Source organism: Solanum tuberosum, unplaced genomic scaffold, assembly GCF_000226075.1.
Source record: "Solanum tuberosum cultivar DM 1-3 516 R44 unplaced genomic scaffold, SolTub_3.0 scf00071, whole genome shotgun sequence".
Classification (NCBI taxonomy): domain Eukaryota; kingdom Viridiplantae; phylum Streptophyta; class Magnoliopsida; order Solanales; family Solanaceae; genus Solanum; species Solanum tuberosum.
The window spans coordinates 43088-53452 of record NW_006238997.1 but is presented as its reverse complement, the minus strand read 5'-3'; the positions used below and the strand labels follow the sequence as shown (position 1 = coordinate 53452).

Genomic DNA, 10365 nt, shown 5'->3' with positions numbered 1-10365 from the left:
TCTTGGAATTAAAAACGAGTTGGTGTGTGGGGGTATAAACCAACCAACACTAAGGATCATCAATCTCTCAACATACAATAAATTACAACTCAAATACACAACCCAATCATGTCCCACAACCAACAATAACTTCAACAACACAACTAACAACATCAACAACAACTAACAACTTCAACAACTTCAACACAAATCCAATCTTTTCTCAAATCATAAAAATGAGTTTGGTGTGTGGGGGGGAAGGATCAAACCAAACAAAGAACTCACATACCTTGATAGGGATCACCCCCGACGAAAATCCACGATGGAAACTTGTTGATCTCCTTTCTCCTCTTCTTTTCCTCTTCTTCTCTTCTTCTCTTCTTCTCTTCTTCTTCTTCACTCTCAAGAACCCTAACTCTTTCTCTTTTAAAATGGGATAAAAATGATCCAAAATCAGCCTAACACACAATATAACCTCAAAAGATATGGCTAGGGAAAAGACCAAAATGCCCTTAAAATTTCCGGACGGATTCCCTGCCAACTGCCCAACTTTCAACGGGCATAACTCGCTCATATGAACTCGGAATTGAGAAAACTCAGTGGTGTTGGAAAGATCATTCCACAAGCTTCACAACCATAACTGGAAATACTCCTGACTCATCCTGAGCTAGGAGTTACGACTGCTCAAAGTTGGCCAAAAACTCACTGATTTCCACGCTTAGCCAAATTTTCCAGATTTTAAACTTAGCCAAATTTCCAGATTCTGGACTTAGCCAAATTTCCAGATTCTGAATTTTTTTCCAAAAGTGACTACTTCCAATTTCAAGCTTCTTCATATTCATTTTAAATTTGCCGATGTTACAGAAAGAAATAGCTTTAGAACAACGATCTCCATATTATTCCATGAATCTATGACTTCTTGCTCTATGATATACAACTATCGATGCACGCACCCATGATTTCTTAATATGCTCATTCGTATTACTCATGATACATTCTTGATGACTAGTGAAATCACAATATGTTAAGTATGTTTTCGGTACATATTTCTGGAACAAATCGTGCCTATGATTTTGTTGTTCTAGACCCTACCTACATTCACCCATGGATAGGTTAGATAATTGTAACATGCTCTATGCTTAGAATGCCTCTCTATGTATGTTTTATGCTTTAAGTATATAACATACTCGTGCCTATTACACTTATCTCTTCAGGTTCCCCACTTATGAGTGTCAAAGTCAAGATAGGTATAATCTATGATTTAACAACATATCCCTTATTCTGCATCTTCAGTCCTGACCCTCCCTATTTTGCGAATGATGTGTTGATAACAGTTGAATGATGGTTTTAAAGGCTTTATTCAAACAGTAGAAATATAGTTTTGTGGTTTTTTTAAACTCTATTGTTCAATTATATATTTCTGCTTCCGTTTAGTTTCTTTATGTTATGCTTTGATATTTATGCCAAAGGTTAGCTTGGGATCATGCGTGGTTCTAGGTACTATGTCCCAACAGGAGTATAGACTCGGGTCATGACAAACTTGATATAAGAGCACTAGGTTCAAGTGTCCTAGGATGTCTGAAAAGCCACATCTACTAGAGTTCTTGTAATGGGTGTGAAGCACGCCACACTTATAAGGGGAGGCTACATGATGTTAAGAAAATATTTCTCTTATTTATACTCTATATCGTGCAACAAAGGTATCTCCTAAGAAATATATGCAGATTCAAGCGTTGTTAAAATTTGTCTAACTATTCCTCATCTTCGAGGTGCATAGAAGTAGTAAATCTCGATTCTTACTAAAATGGTGTTCTTAGATTGAAGTATGAACATTTCTGAGACCGTAGCAAAGGCTTGAGATGATCCCATTAGTATGCTTTACCCATCAATTCAAAATCTTATATTCTTATTTATGTGAATCAAGTTGTTGAGTCAAAATATGATGTGCATCCAGAACCGTCTATAACTGTGTTACATAGAACATCCATGAAAGGAAAAAGTAGGTTTCCAGATTCTTGCATAGTATTGGCACCCGAAAAATAGTATAATTTAGGATGTTATGATTTATTAGTGGAATGACCCAAAATTTGATGTGTGAATATAGAAGTGTAGTATCCAAAATGGTGGGGATAATGAATTATCAAGGTGTAGTATATGTATTTATATATGTGTTCAGGTGTTAACTAAGGAATAATAAGTTGATGTAGATCTTATGGTAGAAGGTAGAAAAGAAGTCATTGGTTAATATGACTTAGATTATGATTGAACTCGGAAATGAGTTTATGATTCAGGTCATTAATGAAAGAATATGGTGGTTAAATTATGATTCAAGTCATTAATGAAAGAATAAGGTGGTTTAAGATTGATAGCTCAAGGCTTTACTTTGTGATTCTGAAAAGGAAACGTTTGATGCTTATAAAGCTATGAATATAGTTTCGATGTTGGAATGGATAGGTAGTGGTGATGTGATGTGTGAAATAAGGATTTGCTTATGTATTATAATTAGATAGATTGTAAGATTAAGATCGACTACTATTAGTAAGAGGTTTTGGTGGACTAGTGTTTCTCAAGTTATTTATTTATCTAATAGCTCCTAAGCCAGAATAATATGTAAAGTTGGGTTGTTATGCATGTTCGGTGCTCGACACTAAATTTGAAATGTGAATGATCACCAAGATGGAAATAAAGGATAGTGTGGGGATAGTGATGCTTATTTTATGGAATTGATCTTGTAGGCATGAAATAATATATGTAAGAATTTAGGGAATTGGTTATGTTTGCTAGTAAGAAAATAAGTTATGAGTACTCTCTAGTTTAAACAGGTCTTAACAACTCATGGACTGGTTTTTTTGCAGTTGAAGAACACTCAATATATATAAACGATGGAAATGGCTCTAGAGGAAATTAATATTCGTGATCATGGCGATGAAGTACTTGATGAGAATTATAAGTCAATTAAAGCTAGGTGTAAGTACTGTGCTAAAATTGTTTCTGGCTTTCATAGGCTTAAGCTCCACTTAGCAGGTATTCGTGGAAATGTAACTCCTTGCTCGGAGGTTCCTACGCCTGTGAAAGAAGCATTTCATGCTGAGATTCTTGCTAAGAAGAGTTTTCAATCCTCACAAGAGATTTCGAAATCTATAGGGAGATTTTTTATGAAGCAGGAATCGACTTTGATGCTATCAGATCACCTAGCTTCCGAAGGATGGTTAAAGCCACCCTTAGTCCCGGGCAGACAATAAAATTCCCTAGTTGTCAGGAGTTGAATGGTTGGATCCTTGAGGATGCAGTGCAAGAGATGCAACAGTATGTAACAGAAATCAGAAAATCATGGGCAAGCACAGGGTGTAGTATCTTGCTAGATGGATGGATAGATTTAAACAATCGAAATCTGATTAATATCCTAGTGTACTGCCCGAGGGGTACCATTTATCTTCGATCTTCAGATATATCATCTTTCAGTAGGAATTTCGATGCCATGCTATTATTTCTCGAGGAGATTCTGGAGGAAGTTGGAGTTGAAAATGTCGTCCAAATTGTTGCATACACGACATCTGATTGGATGATGGAAGCAGGCAAGAAATTGATGGACAAATGCAAGACAGTGTTTTGGAGCATAGATGCTTCATATTGCATGGAACTGATGTTACAGGAAGTAACAAAGATAGGCTGGATAAAAGAAGCTTTGGAGAAGGCAAAAATGTTGGTCCAATTTATCTACAGCCATGCTACGGTCCTGAAGCTTCTAAGAGATGCTTTCTCTGAGGCCGAGCTTGTAAAGTCTTCCAAAATAAAGGCAATTGTGCCTTTTTTGACTCTGGAAAATATTGTCTCACAGAAAGATGGGTTAATTAGGATGTTTCAGTCGTCTACTTGGCAAACCTCACTCTTGGCTTCTACGAGTGAGGGGAAAGGAATGTCCGAAATGATTAAAGATGAATCATTTTGGACTGAGGCTTTGATGGCTGTAAAAGCAACCATTCCGCTTGTGGAAGTTATAAAGTTTCTGAATGGTACTAATAAGGCACAAGTTGGTTTTATACATGATACACTTGATCAAGCTAAAGAAACCATCAGAAAGGAGTTCAAAAGCACGAGATTCTGTCATGCAAAAATCTGGAATGCGATAGATGACACATGGAACAAATATCTGCACAGTCCTCTCCATGACGCGGGTTACTATTTGAACCCAACCTTTTTTCATTCAAGTAATTGGTGCCTTAATGTGAAGATTTCCGATGGTCTTTGCTCTTGTATTACTGGCATGGCAGAAGATCGTCGTATAAAGGATTTGATCACACAGCAAATTGGCACATTTGATTTTTTAAGTTCCAAAGAGATTCTATCAGATATTTCCCCAGGTTGGTACAATATTTTATACTTTAATTTTTTTATTTAATGTGTGTTTTAATATATATATGTGTTATGTTTGCAGGACATTGGTGGTCAAAATATGAAGTTGAGTTTCCCGAACTTGAAAGGCTTGCTGTTCGGATCCTTAGTCAGACGTGCAATGGTGCTTCACATTATAGGCTGAAAAGGAGCTTGGTTGAGACATTGCATAGAAAAGGGAGGAATCAGATAGAGCAGCAGAGGCTGAGTGACTTGGTATTTGTCCATTGTAATTTGCAATTGCAGGCATTTGATCCCGAAGGAGAAAATGATATTGCAGAGGATGTTGTTGACTCCATGGATGAGTGGATAGTCGGAAAAGGGGAAAATTTGGTGTCTGAAAACACTCAACTTACATGGATGGACTTGGACTTGGAATAGGCAAGCACAAAAGGAAAGGAAAAAGTTAATTACATAAAGGAGGAAGCGGAAGAGTAGACAATTTTATTTACTTGCACAACTGTCTTTTTATGATTTAATGTCTCTGTTCAAGGGAACTAATAATGATATCTTTTTAATTCTCTCTGTTCTTCTCTGCTCCTTGAATGGAAGGATTATTATATCATGCTTCTTGATTCATATATTTTGTCGGGGCAAATTTCGAGGGACCAACGTTTAATTCCTTTTCAGCTCATCATCAACATTCAGGGTGTGTTGAGTAAAATATTTAAACACTTGTGTATCTTCTGCTTCCCTCTATAAAGAAGGTAAGCAAATTAGAGATCAGATAAGCTTCATCTTTATTAAATGCAACTTCATATGGAATGATACTCTCTCCAATTCATTGATTAATTAAAGATTTGTTTTCTGAAAATTTGCATAGATCCTTCACCTACAACAGTAACAATTTCTGTTATGTGAGTTTTTCAAATTCTTAAATTATTTATCATGGTATCATATCTAATAATACTAATATTTTACTAATTCATTCGGCTTTGTATTATTTATCATAGAGTACACAAACTTTGATAACATTTATTAAAATCCACAGTGTACTGGTAGGATTATCGGTCATCTCCAATTATACTAAAGATGAACAGGTAAGTAAAACAAGACAACATACAAATATAGCCATAATCAGTATCATGGGCCATGTCTAAGATTGAGAAAACAAAAGGCCCAGATGGTTATGGAAGTGGCTTTTCGAAAGTGACAAATTTGTGTCCTATGTGGCATTCTACCTGTATTATGCCACATAGGATGTGCGTGTCTACTTGTTCAATCTTATACAAGTTTAAGTGTCTACTTGTACACACGCAAAGTTGAAGAGCATAGATGTCAGTTGAAGTCAAGTTAAAAGCATATTTATGTATTATGCCTTATTCTTATATGTAAAGTTCCTATTTAATGGAAGGGTTATTATATCATGTTTCTTGATTCACCGGTTCACATATTTTGTCGGGGCTAATTTCGAGGGACCAAGTTCTTTATCACTCATTGAATTCCTTTTCAGCTCATCATCAACATTCAGGGTGTGTTCAGTATAATATTTTAACACTCATGTCATGTATCTTCTACTTGGGCTCTATAAAATCTTTTTACTCTTCAGGTTAATACTAACACTAGTTTTCAAACATGTGCATTGCACGTGTATACCGTGCTAATTAGTATAAATACTTATAAAATATAAGTTTACTTATGTAAAATACAAGCTCGAATCAATGAGCAATGAGCATATTCAACTGATATTATGATCATAGCAAGATATATTATACAAAAATATTGTTATCAAGTGAATTTCAAAACTAATACTATAACGACTTCAATTATACAATTCTTATAATATACCAAGTATTCAACTTGTTAAAAGTTCTTTTTTTTAACATGTTACAACACATAATTTAAATGTCGACATCATAGTTACAACATATATTTAATGTCTTAAATTTTCCGCCTTCTATTTAAGGAATAATACCCGTCACTTTTTTTTTTACAGATGCATATATATATCGAGAACTTGTCGTCGGAGAGTGGTGTTTTGTAATAGTTGTAGAGAAATTCTAGCAACATATGTCTTCCTTAGTATGGCTGGTAGATCATTATCAATTTCATAGTCTACACCTACAAAAAAAAGTATTTATTTGTTATAAAATAATCATTGTTTAAATATTTAATAGACAGAGATAAATAATAATTACATGTATATGTACCCTTCGTCTTCTTTGGGTCATTCAAAATTATTAATTCTGCCATCTGTAAATTTTGACAAAAGAAAACTTTTGTCAAGTTATATACATATAATTGAATTATGAAATACAACACAATCATTTGTGAGATATTAACAACATAGTAGAAAAAGAAAACAATATAAACCAAAAATTATATGGTGCAATAAATAAATGCATATAAGATAAAAGAGAGCTTTAAATTTGTATATATATATACATACTTATGGACCAACCTAAAAAACAAATAAATTGCAAATAAGAAAACTTGAAATCATCATAGATTACTAAAATAAAACCAATAGAGCTACATAAGAATAAAGATAAAAGGGATCATACTAGAAATAGGATAAATGAGAGGATTTATGCTTTTAAGTAACAAAACAAAATGAAAGAAGAAGAGGTATACATGTTGAGCTTGTTTCATCCAATGATGAGGGTTACACATATACTTGATATCCATTTATATAAGATGTTTAATGACTTAAAGTTAATATAAAATTATTATTGATAATGTTGGATTAATGAAGGAAAATAGAGGGCCAAAAGTTCTGACTGTATACAATTTTTAAAAGGTTGTAAATGATATTATTAGTAGTCAATATAACATTAAGACAAACAAAAACATTGTGAGTGTATCTTTAAGTTTTGAAAAGGCCGTAATAGAAAGGAAATTGTTAACATTATTTAGCTTAACTTTAAATAAGGCAACACCGTGTGGAGTTTTTATTAGGAATTTGAAGAGGTTGAAAAAGATATTATTTGCATTTACATAATAAGGCACTTATTTAACATATTTCAGTATAGTATTATATAAGGCAAACATGGAGCATTATAATTAGCTATATTGTAACGTGTACTAATTATTAGGCATTATTAGTATCTGTTAAACTTCTTATTAACTCACATCTGTAGTGAATGAGAATCACTAAAATAGGGATTCAATTGATTTTTAAATGTAAATATAGTCACCTAAATGTGTGCTAGGAGAAAAGAAATTACAATTATTTAATTTTAATGTAATACCAACTTAACCTCAATCAATTCATCTTACTATTTGTTTCCTTTAAAAATAAGGGTGAAATTATAACATTATAATATTAGATCGATCCTATGCATAACTTTAAAGCAATGAACCAAACATTGCATGTATAATTTATAAAAAGAAAACCACAAAAATGTCGAATCAAATGAATTCGGTTCATGTAAATATAAGGTAATCAAACTTAGTCATTATAGGACAATGTAGAAGTCATACTTGATATTTATAAATTTATGAATTCATCTTGCTCCAAATTCGTGTTTCTAAATAAAGTGAAAATGTAAAACTTGCTATACACTTTATTGTTACTCTCAGATCATAAATTAATTTAGTTGGTTTATTAAAAAAAATATCAGCTTCAAAAATTAAATGCAAAGAATATCGTTATTAGTTTTAAAAGCAAAACAATCATTTAGATGAATAAATAGTTCAAAGTATTAGACAATTTTTTTTAAAAATATGTTCAATTAGTATACATTAAGTAAAAAAAAGGATTATGTAGTTGTTTGTACCTAGAACTCCATCCTAATTTTTCTATCTTTATCTCTTTTATCTTTATCTGAATTCATGAATATAGACACCTCAACTATTGATTAGTTTAAGTACAAACAAAATAAAATAATAAAATAAAATCCTCTCTTGTGTTCATTTGTATTTCCAAAATATTGTAGTTGTGAACATAATAAGTATAATTATTAGTGATTAGTAGAGAATACCAAAGTTACTCCAAGCCAAATAACACCGGATACATTGCAAGTCAATATGTATAGTGATTTTACATTTCTACACAAAATAGTAACAAGAAATTCCAGAAAGAGAAACAATTATGAATAAAGAATTAGAATTGAAACAATCCCTTCTAATTTGAGAAAAAATCTATAAATGATAAAAATCTTACAAACAAACAATAGAAGATGGAAAAAGAAGAAACTTTACCATATGAGTACATAGAAATGCTAGTGGAAGAATTCAAGATAACAAATTTGTATTTGGTAGTGGTATGTATTGATTTAGCTACAACTCTTCATATTCTTTAATTTAATATTAAAAGGAGGAAAACTTGATTCATGTACTTATTTAATATTCTAGAAATTCTAATTGATTCTTGTTCTTCCACATTCCCTTCCTAATAAATAACTTACAATTCAAAAAATAATTAAAATAATATTATTTAATAATACTAGTTTCTGGTAACGTGCATTGCACATTTGTTCTTTATTATTATGATGATAATTTTTTTATCTATAATAGTTTTGAGTTATAAAATGGAAATATTGGTGGAGTCAGGAGTGATTTTTCTTTTCTGAGAATTGGCAACATGTTACGACCCGAGCCTACACCCTGGACGTGGCTGGCACTCAAGAACCATTGCTGGTCCCCAAGCGAACCCTCATCCTGGCTGACTACAAGCGGAAGACTAAGTCAAGCATACAAAGCTTAAAAACTGAATAAAATTCAATAAACTCAACTTTTCAAAACTTTAACTCAAATGAACAACTTAGAATACAAATAATATATTCAACTCGCCATAAAATAGGCAACTTAAGTCTTTAAAACATTTAATAAAATAAATGAATAATACAGACTTCTCAACTATACTGAATATCTATGAAACCTGTAACTAATAAAGATGAAAGTCGGGACAAGACCCACGACATCCTAACAACTGATATAACTGAAAGTTAATTGATATCCTCCGGAAGCAAGGAGGCTCACCATAGCTAACTCGAACTCTCGGATGTATCAACGAAGCTCCTGTTGATGATCCTGAATACCTGTGTCTGCATCATGAGAAGATGCGAGCCAAATGGCTCAGTACGTGGAATGTACGAGCATGTAAGGGGAATTCTAAAACATAAACATAAGCTTGAAACTTGATAAAAAGGAAACATACTTATCTCTTCTCAAACTTACTCAACTCAAGGAATACTCAAGGATACTCAAAACTACTCAAACTTACTCAACTCAGAAGTACTCAAGGATAAGATACTCAACTCAAAGATTTGTTATTTGACTCTGGGTACTCAACTCTGGATACTCAACTCAATATGACTAAACTCATTTCAATATAAAGCAATTTAAAATAAGTGCAATATAAAGAAACAAATTGTTTAAAGACATGCTGTAAACTTTGTGTGTATGCAAGGATACAACATAACTCTAAAATATATGTAAAAATACAATAAACTGATGCATATAAAAATACAATAACTTATGTGGGAGTTTCTCTAACCGACAACCATCACATAAAAACTATAATGATGATACAATGATCTACCTCTGTCACGCCCCGAGCTACCCCCGAGACGCGGACACGGGACCTAGGACCACGAGTGATCCCAAGCTAACCCTGCTGGCATGATCATGAGCATACTAAAGATAATAAATTGATGCGGAAGCTAAATCATACATGAGATGAAAAGATGGGGAATACCCATATACTATAACTGAGATAAATGAAAACTGATGAGTTTAATACAAGGAAGATATAAACTCAATACTAAGCTGAATCTATCTATGTCTGAAAATACCCTCTAACTGACTAGAAATGCTAGGACAGGCCCCAGCTAAGTCTAGAAAAAAACTGAAACTAAAGGACTAAAACAATGAAAAGAAACTCATGACTATTGTCCTCGGAGAATGAGGACTCACCACTGATTCTGCTGAACTGGAGATCGGGAACCGATCTAAGCGTGATTTAGATGCTGACAACCTGAACCTACATCACGAGAAGATGTAGCGCACGTATGATTCAGTACTTGAAAGGTACTGAGCATGCATGATAGA

General features: G+C 33.0%; 2 protein-coding genes across 2 annotated transcripts; both read left to right on the top strand.

Moving 5' to 3' along the window:
* Window positions 1–2861: 2861 nt before the first annotated feature.
* Window positions 2862–4166, top strand: LOC107057729 (uncharacterized). The gene is made up of 3 exons (XM_015307970.1): window positions 2862–3087; window positions 3144–4009; window positions 4110–4166. The coding sequence occupies exons 1-3, from the start codon at window positions 2862–2864 to the stop codon at window positions 4164–4166; spliced, it is 1149 nt and encodes a 382-aa protein (XP_015163456.1).
* LOC102580052 (uncharacterized) lies at window positions 4087–4822 on the top strand. The gene is made up of 2 exons (XM_015307984.1): window positions 4087–4340; window positions 4415–4822. The coding sequence occupies exons 1-2, from the start codon at window positions 4244–4246 to the stop codon at window positions 4750–4752; spliced, it is 435 nt and encodes a 144-aa protein (XP_015163470.1). The 5' UTR covers window positions 4087–4243; the 3' UTR covers window positions 4753–4822.
* The last annotated feature ends 5543 nt before the right edge of the window (window positions 4823–10365 follow it).

Excerpts from the sequence above, each read along its gene's own strand:
- LOC107057729 (XM_015307970.1), top strand. The coding sequence starts at position 2,862 with ATGGAAATGGCTCTAGAGGAAATTAATATTCGTGATCATGGCGATGAA. Across the intron at positions 3,088-3,143 it reads TGAGATTCTTGCTAAGAAGA|GAATCGACTTTGATGCTATC; the intron begins GTTTTCAATCCT and ends TTTATGAAGCAG. Across the intron at positions 4,010-4,109 it reads ATGGTACTAATAAGGCACAA|ATGACACATGGAACAAATAT; the intron begins GTTGGTTTTATA and ends GGAATGCGATAG.
- LOC102580052 (XM_015307984.1), top strand. The coding sequence starts at position 4,244 with ATGGCAGAAGATCGTCGTATAAAGGATTTGATCACACAGCAAATTGGC. Across the intron at positions 4,341-4,414 it reads TCTATCAGATATTTCCCCAG|GACATTGGTGGTCAAAATAT; the intron begins GTTGGTACAATA and ends TTATGTTTGCAG.